At 36.8% G+C, this 14,818-nt stretch overlaps 1 protein-coding gene across 2 annotated transcripts in view; it reads right to left on the reverse strand.

The window, feature by feature from the left end:
• Nucleotides 1-14,818, reverse strand: part of BANK1 (B-cell scaffold protein with ankyrin repeats 1) — a 319,221-nt gene that overhangs the window by 13,018 nt on the left and 291,385 nt on the right. For both annotated transcript variants that reach the window (XM_010848288.1, XM_010848289.1), the window contains one exon: nucleotides 434-612. In XM_010848288.1, the coding sequence (XP_010846590.1) occupies nucleotides 434-612 (179 nt within the window). The remainder of the gene's footprint in view (nucleotides 1-433; nucleotides 613-14,818) is intronic.

Genomic DNA, 14,818 nt, shown 5'->3' on the forward strand with positions numbered 1-14,818 from the left:
AAGGGGAATATAAAACATTAAATTTATTCAAGATTATTGTCTGATATGATTGTAATCATTTTCGTGTTCCCTTTAAGTCTGGTCTAAATAATACATTCTTCAGAATTCTAAGCACGTTAGTGTCAAGACGCTTCACCTTAATTTCAGCAATGAGATTCATAAAACATTCACTCTACTAAGGACAGCCTTATACGTTGATTAGATATTAGCTATGATACACTCAGTTTTAGCACTAATCTCATTAGTTGTTTGTAAACATGAAACCTGGATATTGCTAAACTTTTAATCGGTAATTTAAAGCCTCTTTTTGTGGTTAGTTAAAAATGAAAGAAAGAACAATTGCCTGTATTTTTTGTTAAGACTAAATATTTACAAAGAGGCTAGGACTCTGCACAGGAGGGAATGTTCCACAGTAGAATGGGGTCTGTATTACCTGCTGAATTATCTCCAGGCCAGTCTTTCCCATCTGCCAGTGTTTAAACTTCTCCAGGGCTTCGTCCATAGAGAGTTTCCCATTCTTGACTTTCTCCTGCAGCAGGATGAGTTCCTCCTGCCCTGCAGCGAGGGAGTCCCTTATGGAGGAGAAGGTCTGACTCTCCATCCGACCTCTGTCTACAATATGAGAGAAGGGTGTTTTCATGAGAAGTGTTTTAATGACAACTAGAAAAAAAAAAAACACTTTAAAAAAATAAGCAGTTTGAGTTTCGCGTTCCAGCTAGTCTACAGGCAGTTACAGAACAAATCAGAACAAATTTTTTAATGCATTTCTAAAAATTGTCATGCCTCAGACCTAGAGTTACAGGTGAAAAGAACATGTCTCATCACTGAAAACATAAAAGGATGAAGAGAGAAAGAGCAACAACAAAAGTTTTGCACTGCACTGGTTGTGGGCAGTGCCAATTTCATGTTCCTTTGGGGGAATTACTTTTAATTATGCTTCCCTGGTAGCTCAGCTGGTAAAGAGTCTGCCGTCAGTGCAGGAGACCCTGGTTTGATTCCTGGACCAGGAAGATCCCCTGGAGAAGGGAATGGCAACCTACTCCAGTATTCTTGCCTAGAGAATTCCATGAGCAGAGGGTCCTGGTGGGCTACAGTCCATGGAGTCGCAAAGAGCTGGACACGACTGGGTGACTAAGCACAGCACAGCACAGCACACAGCACACATGTGCACAAAATACTTAGCATTGGCCTTGCCACATAGAAAGCTAAATAAAAGGTAATATTATTATTACTAATAAATATTTATGGAATAAACATAATCTCTCCAGCTTTGAGAAAAGAGATCTCAACCAACATCCAAATGTCACAAGAGGTTTAGGATCATTTGAAAATTTATTCCTGAAAGATTTTAAATAATTAATTTCTGGTTGTTTTGTAGTAGTGAACTGCTTCCTTTTCAAAAGTGTTTATTTTGAAGCATGCCATCTACCAGTTAAAGGAAATCAAACCTGAATATTCGTTGTAAGGACTGGTGCTGAGGCTGAAGTTCTAATACTTCGAAGAGCCAACTCATTGGAAAAGCTCCTGATGCTGGGAAAGATTGAGGGCAGAAGGGGACGACAAAGGATGAGATGGTTGGATGGCATCACTGACTCGATGGACGTGAGCAAACTCCAGGAAATAGTGGAGGACAGGGGAGCTGTCCAACAAGTTGTAAATAGTTAGACAAGGCTAAGCGACTGAACCCAATGACAATAACAACAAATGTATTAGTTGTCTGGCACAATGAGAACAGTAGGTGGCCTGATGTTTCACATGTGGCTACAAATACCACAGAGGACACTGGCCTGAGGCACACTGAGAGCAAGCTGCAGACCACAGGTGAAGTCAGCATTCTATTTATTCCACACAGTGCTTCAAGCCATAAGTGAAGTGCATGCTTATAGGGACTCTCTACTCTCCTCATCTCTGTTACTCCCTCTAAGTCTTTGGATGACATCACCCTTGTATTCCCTGCCTGGCTGCAGAACTCATTTGAGTTTTGTACTTTCTCATTTACATATTTCTATTGTGTCCATACTTACTGCATAAGACACGGCAGCACACATCTTATGTGCTATCAAATCCAAATATGCCCAGAGTCTAGAAGGAGAGAAGAGGTAGTCCCACCAAGCTACAGGCAGGTTGGTGGTGAGTACGGTGGGTATGTCCCTGGAGAAACTGCTCATTACTGGGAACTCGTTTTCAAGAAAGAAGTAGATCACTATACTATAAATAAAATAAATTAAAAAAATTATGAACTGTTTACAGTAAAATAGATATTCTTTGAGATTATCACTCTAAGGAAGTAACAGTAATTCTGCTGAAACTGATTAGGGCTGGTGAGAATAACTTCCTGCTGCTGATTAAGGACTGGAACCTGTAACTTGGTGCTCTCTCTGTGTACACAGCTCTCCCCTGCTAATGTACCTTGGTCTTACATAAAAGAGAGTGGCAAATTAAAAAAAAATAAAATAAGTAGTTCATTTAGATTGTATCCAGACCAGATTGATGAATATTTGGGAAACAGGGAGGGCATTATTTCAAATTCTATAGTATTAAAGATTCATTGATAGGGTGGGTTAGTCTAGAAATGAGAAGTTCAAGTACTTGATAGCAGTTTTAAGTATTTGATGGGAACTTGAGCCGCGAGGCAGTCTTGGAATGGCCTCTCTTGTCTCTGTCAGTTTTGAGATCGCATCAGTGACTCTCGGAAAGGGGGCCACAGAGAGGGTTCCTTTCTGTAAAGATTCACAAGCACCTAAAACTGCTCCATGGCCAATCATTCTGATTCCCATGGGAGCTTTCTTGAGTTATCTTCTGTCTTCAGAAGTCCTATTTCCCCAGGACTAACGAGGTACCAACAGATTCCATACTGTAAAGTTTTTCCTTCAGGGAGGGTGAAGCCTGCAATCTCAGGGGAATTGGAGAAGCAAAAGTCAGCTAGCAGCCAAAAGCACACATAAGAATTGAGCTCTTGCTTCTTATACCACTTGCTTTTTATAGGCCTCCACGCTCCAATTCAATTCGTGAGATGCCCTCTGCAGTAGAATTCTATGTGCCGTTCCTGCCAGAGTGCGGAGGTTTAGCTTCGTCATTTAACAGTTATGCCATTTAACTAGCACCTCACTTCTGTCATCCCTTTGCCTAAGTGTGAATCCATTTTTATCTCAAAAACCCGTGCAGCTGGATTTTCTGCTTTTATAGAAGTTATCTCAAGCCAAGTCTTCCCAGAAAATGGTCCCAGCTTCAGTTTCGCTACACGTGCGGGTTTAACTGAATCCAAAATATTGAATTCTTTTATTAACATTCATTTCAATTATCCTTTCATATTTCAAATGTTAGCTGCTAAAATATAAGCAAGATGACTTTTTTTTGAGGAGGCAGGGTTCAGTTTTGCATGGTTGTGCAGACAGAACAAAAGAACACAATTTAGGAGTGACAAAATTCTAGACAGATCGAGTCCTGAAAGTGAGCTGTACAACTAGACTAATTTTACATACATCTGCTTCTTCCTCTTTTTTTTCCACACTAAAAATATTAAAAACAACTGTCATGATAAATTACTATTAGGTATGACGAAGTTGCAAAGAAATATGATTAGGCATTTTACCACCTTTCTTCCTAAGGGCAAACTAATCAAACCAAAACATGCAACCTATAATTTTTGATAGACTGCTTTACTGCATTTAGTTTATTGTTTTATGGGGATGTAAAGGTTTTTCCTTCCTCCTCAAGTTTATATTTATTATTAGTTTATTTTCATAAGAGTTAGTATGAGATAATAACATAATAGTATGAGTGTAACATAATTTTCATTGAAAAGCATTTGTCAGACTATTGTACATATAGACAGACTCCTATTCTCTTATTGTTAAAGCTTCAAGACAAACTACAGTTTCTAAAGTTTTGTTCCTTTCAGATCAATTTTTCTTTACAAGGTTTTCCATCTGATCAAGTTTTGGTCAAATAAACATCAAGGAATTCATCTGATGGACATATAAACCTAGAGATTAGGTAAGAAAACAAATTAAACTTTTCATAAAAATTCTTTCTATTACCAAGGGACTGGCTAGAAGAACATTTTTTCCTGAAAAATTGAAAGCAAACAACTTGACTGGTCAATGCCAAAGAATTTAAAATGTGAAGTATTTACTTAAAAAGTATTACGTAGGCATTAAAATAATATCAATACTTTAAAAGATCACGTGCAACAAAGAGTGTGCTTATTATATAAGGACAAGTACAAAAGCAGGATGCAAAATTGTATATATGGTAAATGTATATCAATGTTGTACATATGTCAGTAAAAAAAAGAACAAAAACTTCTAGCAATTAATCTAAACCATTCTTTCACAGTTAGGGGATTCACGCCAATGTAACACTAGATACTATAGCTTTGCATTGCATAAGTAGTAGACAACACACATGGGAAATGGTGATGCCCATATCTCTTTTTTTTCTAAATGGTTACCTCATTTCAGCTCTTATTTATTTATCAGCTTTATGAATTTAAATGCATTGTTCAATGCATGATACTGGATGCTTGGGGCTAGTGCACTGGGACGGCCCAGAGGGATGGTAGGGGGAGGGAGGAGGGAGGAGGGTTCAGGATGGGGAACACATGTATACCTGTGGTGGATTCATTTTGATATTTGGCAAAACTAATACAATTTTGTAAAGTTTAAAAAAAAATGCATTATTCCAAACTGTTGTGTCTCTCCGCAAAGGAAAAAAAGTCCTTTCAAAATGACTGGGATTTCCTTAAATTTATAAATTATTTTAGGAACAATTTAGTCTATTTAATCTACACATGTGAGAAAATGGTATCCTGGCCCTATTTAGCAGGAACTTTTTGTTTTATAGTGAATATTTTTTTTTCTTTTATGATGTCTGCAAAGTAATATTGTTGCTATCGTTCAGTTGCTAAGTTGTGTCTAACTCTTCGTGACCCCATGGACTGCAGCAGGCCAGGCTCCCTGTCCTTCACTATCTTATAGAGTTTGCGCAAACTCATGTCCACTAAGTCAGTGATGATGGGATGATTCATAAAATATGAAAATTCTGTTTTACTTGAGTTTGAAATAATGCAGTGACAAAACTTGTCCTGGGTAATCTTTTGAGTTAAAATTCATACAAACACTCCTTAGCTATTAATTGTGTAGTATTTAAAAAATTCCATTCATCACTTTACATAATTTTCTTATTAAGTTGACTTTGTTCTAGTAATATACTCTATTATTTAGAGTAATTTTAGGTTTACAGTCAAATTGAGTAGAAGGATCAGAGATCGACACCTACCTCCAGTCCCACGTATGTGTAGCCTCTGCCATTATCAACATCACCCACCAGAGTGGGATATTTGTTGCCACTGATAAACCTATACTGACACATAATTATCATCTGACATAATTCTGTTAATTAGCATTTCTCTTTGAAAAGTCATATTTTTTAGATACAAGAAAATAAAATAAACATTTCCTCTGATTCTATATACTGACATTTTCTCATGACTGGTTTTCTTATTGGTGTTTTCTCTTGGCTAGATTTGCCAGAGGATTTGCTAATTTACTCCTTTTAAAAATAAACTTTTAGATTTAGTCAACATTTCATATCTGTGAATTCCTCAAGTTCTATTAATTTTCAACTTTTACTAGATTTATATCATTGGTTTTATTCCAGTTTTTCTTTTTCTTAGTGTCTGCTTCCTTTGCTTTCCTTTAATTGTTACTCACTAAAGATTTAGGGTATGATGTTGCCTCTGCTTAACATATTGAGATCAGAGAGTGGGTTGAATAGGTCATATTTTTAATGAATTTTAAAAAACTCATACAGCATATTATCAACTAAGGACCCTGAAAAGCATATATTTTATTAAGCACCAACTGACATTATCTTAATTTTTTCTATTCTATTTTTTTTTTGCATTTTTACTATTTTATCAAAGATTCAAAGTATTTCTAACATGTCACTACTATTGAGGGTTTTGTCAGGTTCTTTTATTTTACCACATTTTATTTAAATACTATAATGTTTTAATATTTGCCTCATGAAAGAATGCTTTTATTTGGATGACATGCTTTTATTTGGATTTCAGAATTTAAATAAATGAAGTCATTTTCTTTGTCTAATACTTTTGCCTTGAATTATATTTTTTCTAAAGTTAAGACTGAAAATAATACCTTTGTTTCTGTTTCTGTAAGCAGTCATTACTGACCACAAATTTTCAACTTTTGTTTTCTTTAGTATATTTATGCAGTATATATTTTAAAAGCAAGATGTAGTTTGATTTTGTCTTTTATCCAAATTTGAACCAACATCTGTTATAAAAGAAAATACATAGCATGGCATTTAGAACCAAGCAAGCACAGGTACAAATCTCAGCTCTGTCTTACCCCACCCCTGTAAACTTCAGTTTGTCTAATACTGTTACTTACAGGGTTGTTGCAAAGGTTAATAATTATTTACACTTAATTCCATGTTTTATTGAATTCATTATTCACCACAAATTCTTTAACACTCTAACTTTTATTCAAGCTTTTAATTTTACTGTCATTCCTTTACTTAGAAGATATTTTGGGGAATACTTTGATGATGACATAGAAACGCTATCTTTTTTAAAAATCTTGGATATCCAAAAAATATATTTATTTTCTTCTTATATGAACAAACTAAACAACTAACAATCTAATTAGCAAACTAAAAATCTAATCAGCAAGCTAACAAACTAATTAGCAAACTAAATATAAACTTCTTAGGTTGTGATCTTTTCCCAATAAATCATGTAGTCCATTATGTCAAATTCTTGTTACACCATTCTCTAAGTTTTAAAACTGACTTTTATTTTTAAAACAGAAAATCTAAGTTAAGATATTTCACCATTATTTTGGGATTGTTTCTTCATCTGTACAGTCAGAGCTATGGTTTTCCCAGCGACAGTTGGACCACAAAGAAGGCTGAGTACCTGACTGCTGAAGAATTTATGCTTTTTAATTGTGGTATTGGAGAAGACTCTAGAGAGTCCCTTGGACTTTAAGGAGATCAAACCAGTCAATTCTAAAGGAAATCAACCCTGAGTATTCACTGGAAGGACTGATGATGAAGCTAAAATTCTTTGGCCGCCTGATGGGAAGAGCCAACTCATTGGAAAAGACCCTGATTCTGGACAGGAGGAGAAGAGAGCGGCAGATGATAAGATGGGTGGATGGCATCACTGATTCAATGGACATGAGTTTGAGCAAATTCTGTGACATAGTGAAGGACAGGAAAGCCTGGTGTGCTGCAGTTTATGGGATTGTAACAAGTCGGACACATATTAGTGACTGAACAACAACAATCTAGCACTGATCCTGAAAGCTGAATAGTTTAGCTTAATTTAATAAATGAAAATTCAAAATAACTCATACTTCTTTTCAGTTATCTTCTAAAAAATTAAAATATTTGTAAAATGTTTTAGACTTAGACAATTACCAGTCATTAGTTGAGGTGATCTCATTTTGTGTGGGGGGGCATGCATGAATATTTCACATTGTTTTTCTTCTGATAGCTTGATGGTTCTTGAGAAGATACAACCTCACTCATTAAATAAATCATTTATCAAAGTATAATTAACCTGAGTCTTCATGATGAATTCTTTCTTTCCTTTGACATGGGTTTTGAAGTTATTATTTACATATCCTCTTCTTCATAAAATCTTGTTCAACAAGAGACTTAGTGGTTGTTTATCCTTTGTTTCCATTCCTTGTGTTCAGATCAAATTTTGTTTTCTGCTTCAGGACTACACAGGACTTTGGCAGGTGCAATTCACAACTCAAAATCCCAGGGCTTAGTGGTTTTGTCTAGTGTAACTTTGTTACGTACCGGGGAGCGTGATTCTTTGGCACTATGTTCTCATAGGTCTACAAGGAAGTGACTTCCTGAACAAACAGTGGTTCTTGCCCATCCCATCCTTCCATCACACAGCTTTCTTTATTGCAGGATCTCAGCCTGCTTTCTACTTAAGAGAACTACTTTTTCCGTATGTGTATGGAAAGACCAGAGCTGGAGTGGGGAGAACTTTCAAAAACTAGCACTTGTGATACCGGGAAAGATTGAAGGCAAAAGGGAAAGGGGGTGACAGAGGATGAGATGGTTAGATAGTATCACTGACTCAGTGGACATGAATTTGAGCAAATTTCAGATTGTGAAGGACAGGTGAGCCTGACATGCTGCAGTCCATGGGCTGCATATGGACTCACAGAGAGACACGACTTAGTGAATGAACAACAACAACAAATCGGGTGATAACTGGGGGTCAGCAGGTGAACTACTCATTTTATCTGTTTCAATCTCCTTTGTTCAACCTTAAAATTAACTGGAATTAGTATCATTTTTTTTAACTATTAGCATTTTTTTGTCACTATTAGCTTTTTTTAAGTCTTTGTTTCTATTGTTATTAAGAATTCCATCATTTTGATGCCTTTCCTTCAGGAGCATTTCTGAAAGGCCACCGTGGGCTGTTGACACATCACCATTTAGATAAGACCCCAGCTATTACACAAGTTTTTCCAGGTATGACTTTAACCAAAACAAATCTTCCATAAACAACACGACAAATAGAAATGTACATTATACTGAAAAAGAGAATTGAAGCCATTATTCTTCTGTAGAGTACACATGATCACATTTTGATAATTTCCCCTTTTCTTTTTAATATATCAAGTATTGGCAAAAGCAACCTGATGAAAATACCTCAGGGACCAGTATTCTCTTTTTCCCACATACGGGTAATACCATCTGCATTTCCCTAGGTCTCCTACTTACAGAAAATTCTATTATTTAAGATTCATCAAACTGGTATGGCACTGGGAACTTAGAGAGCTCATATAAGGTGCATTCCCTGACTATATCTTTCCCAAGAGCATGCACACTCCTTGAAAAGACCAGCCAATAACGATTTTTCAGTCTGCGTTGAAGAATTAGTGGGTAGAGATTATATTACAAGTTGCAAACTCCAAAGCTTACAGGTGCCAGATAGAATTATTGAGCAGAGAAGATTTAGTGCCTGCTTGTTAAACACATCAGAATAGTCTTCATTATCAATATTTTTTCTTTTAGGTTTTTGTTGATAGCATGATTCTCATGATATATCTTTATTTTCCCAGTTCTGTCAGAATTATGAGTTTAGAGAAATGTGTCTCAAGTATAAGAAAACAATATGGAAAGCATGATGATAAATGAGAATATCAAAAGTCATTTGTGGCAAACGATATAGTAATACAATAGGGAGTGGTTGGAGATTTGAATTTTTACATGAGACAGATTAAAACATGGTTTAAACATGGCAAAAATTGAAAGGTTTAAACATTAAAAAATGTTGAAATTACATTGTGCACATTATTTTTTAAATATAATACATTTAGAGGCCAGGTTTGACCACAATATGGCCTGAGAAATAGTTCCTTTTGGTTAGATTTTGGTTTTTTTTTTGTGTTGGTGTGAGGTGATTATTATTATAGCACATGGCTGTTCTCATGTGTTCCACTTGCTGTCCATGTCTAAAGTAGGACATAGGCAATCAAATTCTAGAAGCCCTACAAATAATTCGTATGCTCACCTAGGACTGAGAGTTACTTGGATAGGCAGCTGGTTAGGGTGGATGTGATCCTCCTCCCTCCTACCTACTACCCCAATCCCTCAAAAATACGGTTTGCCTTCCAAGCATGACAGCAACAACACACGCTTGAGGGATTATTATTATTTCACTGTGTGACTGGACATATCTGTGGCCATGACCAGAGGGGCAGTTAAGGATGCTAAGAACGCTAAACCTCCTCAATTGCCAGGCATCATCTTTGAGGTCCGACTATGCTAATAAAATGGGATGATTCTGGTGAAGATAGAAAAAGGCCCCTTGGTACAGCCCATGAAAAAAGATATAATGGGGAAAAAAGTTGTAATAGGTCTGGGAGACATGAACAATCTTTACCCCAGACTATTATATTATTTTGTGAGGCAGGAAAAATAAACCAGATATTTCCATGTCCCTGAAGCTCTTATGTTCCTCCAGCACCCTCTGACTTGATCAAGTTCACCTGCTAGTCTTCTAATCACTAATTACGTTTTATAGAAACTTCATTATTTGGCAAGTGTCTAATGAATGCAAGCATTCTTGTCACTTGGAAGGAGTCGTCCCATATTATAGATTTAATAGATTGGAGTTGAGGGTTAGAAGTCAGTCCTCCATGAGCTTAGTTAATAAGACTCAGACATCAAAACTGTGATTGATTCCAAACTCACTGCCAAAATTCAGTTCTCTGGTTAGCCACGTTGAGGAACAAACTCTTGACCACTCTATGGTGCTCAATTTTGGGAAGTGGGTGGTAGCAGCATATTCTGGGGACAACGCTCTGGTATTGATTTAAAATTTTTCTAATTTTAAAAGTAATTTGGAAAAACTGACTTTAAAACTGAATTTTGATGGAAACTTCTAACCTGTGATCCAAAGTCCTCAGCATTTTTCTTATTTTTTTTTTTTTCAAAATGTGAAAACTGAGTTGAAGAAATCTGTTTAGTTTCCATGGAAATGGTGCCAATTAATTTTTTTCCTTTTCCTCAGGAAAATTCCTTGACTTAGCAACAATGAAACTTCCTGGCAATCCCTTGGCAGTCTTCAACACAGGGCATCTGAAATGTCTGTACTTACAATGGAAAAATAGTTGGCTCTCATAATTCCTTTCCTTTCAGTAAAAAAATAATATATACTGAAATAATTGAATAATTTCCTTAACCTTTAGAGAACCTGTCTAGTCCCTTTAAAAAATCTTGACTCTGACAAACACTTCACACAAGGGTCTTTTTGTTTTTGTTGTTCTCTACCGAATAGTTTATCATTGGTGAAGTATGTATTACTTTTCCTATTATACCATGAAATCCCAGGATATTTGAAGAGTATTCATTAATTTAGGCATAAGCTGTTTTGATTGCTAAGTATGTCCTATGGTCTGGATGGTCATAAATATCTGAAAAGGTTTAGAGAAGAATGGTTGGACAGAGTAAGCCCATTAGGTATTTGATTTTTAAAAAATTTTCTTTCCAATTGTTCTTTTTTTAAAAAAATCTTTATTTAATGTGTTACGATAGTGTGCCTGTTTTGTGTTTTTGTTTCTTGGTGGAGAGGCATGTGCAATCCTAGCTTCCCCACCAGGGATCAAACTTGCACCCCCTACATTGAAAGGTGAAGTCTCAACCACTGGACGGCCAGGGAAGTCCCCCTTCCCAATTATTCTTGTTTTTTTCTCTAGATTCTGATTTCAGATTGCAGTCATCAGGAAGGCTTTTCTTTTTTCTTTACATTTTGTAAGATTTAATGTTCCTCTATCCTTGAAAACAGAACAATATTCTTTTCCATTCTGCTGAATTACGGATGTCCACAGTTAAAGGAACCAAGAAATGAACTCCTTTAAGTTGACTAATCAAAAATATCATCAATAATTGGATTGAAATATCTAGACAGAAAAGTTCACACAAAAATTCAATTAAAATTTTCAGTATCCTAATCCCCAAGAATTAAAAAATAAATCAAGTTATCATTGATCTTGAGGAAGCAAATTAAGTAACAAGACATGGACAGATGTTAACCCAATAAAATATATTATAATTTAGGTTCTTGTTTACTTTCATCATTCCCTCTGCCCCCTTTCTTCTGAGTAAACAAGGGATTACTCTTCTATACTTATGGTAGAATAATAATAGATTTCATACAGGCTTCCAAAACATCAGCAGCCTTTCCTTATATTGCTCTCTGTGGGACAACCAGAGGATAATACATCAGGCATTCTGAGATCCCTTCCTTACACTTGCCACTTGTTACCTTCTTCCATCTCCTGTGGCCTTCTTAACATCATCCCCTTAATTCTAACATGATTTAATTAAAGTATGATAATTGAATAATTTTCTAAAAATGCTTCATGGGAACTTATTCCCAAAGAGCTCAAAGCATCCCCTCTCTTTATTCTTTCCAGAGTTCTATGAGATGTGTGGAGGAGTCCAGATAGGAATAATCTTCTCTACTTTAATTCTTCAATAACTGTTTGATCCAAGCTGTACAATGGTCTCACATGGAGTTCTGCAACTATTTCTTAAGAGAGCTAAAGGCACAGTGGGAGGATAACAGTAGACTTAAAAAGATATTTCTTTCCCTTCAAAATAAGAAATCATTAGATATAAAAAACTGCCCAGTAAGGAGTTTTTTGCATATGAATTTATAAGCAGTATATCCAAGTGATTTGTGGGAGACTGGAAGTTCAGGCTAATCATGTGCTGCATTCAAATACCATGTATTTGTTGCAAGAACGATATAAGCACAATGTCGCTGTCATGAGAAAAGCCACTTGACGTGATGGGTGAAGATTATTCATTTAAGGACACACCTTTCTTTGGAGGATGATCCAGGGCAACCCAGGACCAAGTCCATTGAGGTTATGTATTCAACAGGTCGACAGGTGTTAGAAGTTGGTGCAACCAGTACCTCGCCATTTACATAATGGAACAAAAAGAGACTATGGAAGTGGTTAGTGGCTGCTGGTAAAATAACTTCCAGCTTTAAGGTCTCTCTCAGTGATTTACAGGTAACAATTTTAAGGTAACATTACTTGGAGGCCTTACAAATAGCTGAGAAAAGAGAAGCTAAAGGCAAAAGAGAAAAGGAAAGATATACCCATTTGAATGCAGAGTTCCAAAGAATAGCAAGGAGAGATAAGAAAGCCTTCCTCAGTGATCAATGCAAAGAAATAGAGGAAAACAATAGAAAGGGAAAGACAAGAGATCTCTTCAAGAAAATCAGAGATACCAAGGGAACATTTCATGCAAAGATGGGCTCAGTAAGGGACAGAAATGGTATGGACCTAACAGAAGCAGAAAATATTAAGAAGAGATGGCAAGGATACATAGAAGAACTGAACAGAAAAGATCTTCATGACCCAGATAACCACAACCGTGTGATCACTCACCTAGAGCCAGACATCCTGGAATGTGAAGTCAAGTGGGCCTTAGGAAGCATCACTACAAACAAAGCTAGTAGAGGTGATGGAATTCCATTTGAGCTATTTCAAATCCTGAAAGATGATGCTGTGAAAGTGCTGCACCCAATATGCCAACAAATTTGGAAAACTCAGCAGTGGCCACAGGAATGGAAAAGGTCAGTTTGCATTCCAATCCCAAAGAACGGCAATACCAAAGAATGTTCAAACTATTACACAATTGCACTCATCTCACACGCTAGTAAAGTAATGCTCAAAATCCACCAAGCCAGGCTTCAGCAGTATGTGAACTGTGAACTTCCAGATGTTCAAGCTGGATTTAGAAAAGGCAGAGGAACCAGAGATCAAATTGCCAACATACATTGGATCATCAAAAAAGCAAGAGAGTTCCAGAAAAACACCTATTTCTGCTTTATTAACTATGCCAAAGCCTTTGACTGTGTGGATCCCAACAGACTGTGGAAAATTCTGAAACAGATGGGAATACCAGACCACCTGACCTGCCTCCTGAGAAATCTGTACTCAGGTCAAGAAGCAACAGTAAGAACTGGACATGTAACAACAGACTGGTTCCAAATTGGGAAAGGAGTGCATCAAGTCTGTATATTGTCACCCTGCTTATTTAACTTATATGCAGAGTACATCATGAGAAATGCGAGGGTGGATGAAGCACAAGCCGGAATCAAGATTGCCAGGAGAAATATCAATAACCTCAGATATGCAGATGACACCACCCTTATGGCAGAAAGCAAAGAGGAACTGAAGAGCCTCTTGATGAAAGTGAAAGAGGAGAGTGAAAAAGTTGGCTTAAAGCTCAACATTCAGAAAAGTAAGATCATGACATCTGGTCCCATCACTTCATGGCAAATAGATGGGGAAACCATGGAAACAGTGACAGACTTTATTTTCTTGGGCTCCAAAATCACTGCAGATAGTGACTGCAGCCATGAAATTAAAAGATGTTTGCTCCTTGGAAGAAAAGCTATGACCAACCTAGACAGCATATTAAAAAGGAGAGACATTATTTTACCAACAAAGGTCCATCTAGCAAAAGCTATGTAGTCATGTATGGATGTGAGAGTTGGACTATAAAGAAAGCTGATGCTTTTGAGCTGTGGTGTTGGAGAAGACTCTTGAGAGTCCCTTGGACTGCAAAGAAATCCAACCATTCAATCCTAAAGGAATCCTAAAGGAAATCAGAAATTCATTGGAAGGACTGTTGCTGAAGCTCCAATACTTAGGCCACCTGACGCCAAGAACTGACTCACTGGAAAAGAACCCGATGCTGGGAAAGACTGAGGGCAAGAGGAGAAGGGGATGAGGGAGGATGCGATGGTTGGATGGCATCACCTACTCAATGGACGAGTTTGAATAAGCTCTGGGAGTTGGTGATGGACAGGGAAGCCTTGTGTGCTGTGTTCCATGGGGTCACAAAGAGACATGACTGAGTGACTGAACTGAATGACTTTGGAGGGACGTTATTTCAGAAGTGGGTTGAGGTTAAAAGCATCAGTACGTGTTCTTTGATTATCAAGCCATCCAGCACTACCTCCATTTCTGCCACCTTTTATATTCTGCATTTCTGAATCTTAACCAATGCCTTATTATCAGAAAAATATTATTATAAATCACCTGCTAGAGTCTCTCTTTTCAATAGGAACCAAGTGTATCAGAAAAGACTGGAAGCAGCCACCTCCTATGGAACCAGAGGAAAACATTCCTCCTGTGTGAGATGCCTCAGTAGCTACAATGTTTATTTCTTTTCTGCATTAGAAATAAGTATTTAGGAGGGAGGAGGGTTCAGGATGGGGAACACATGT

This window comes from Bison bison, unplaced genomic scaffold, assembly GCF_000754665.1.
Source record: "Bison bison bison isolate TAMUID 2011002044 unplaced genomic scaffold, Bison_UMD1.0 scf7180017864263, whole genome shotgun sequence".
Lineage (NCBI taxonomy): Eukaryota > Metazoa > Chordata > Mammalia > Artiodactyla > Bovidae > Bison > Bison bison.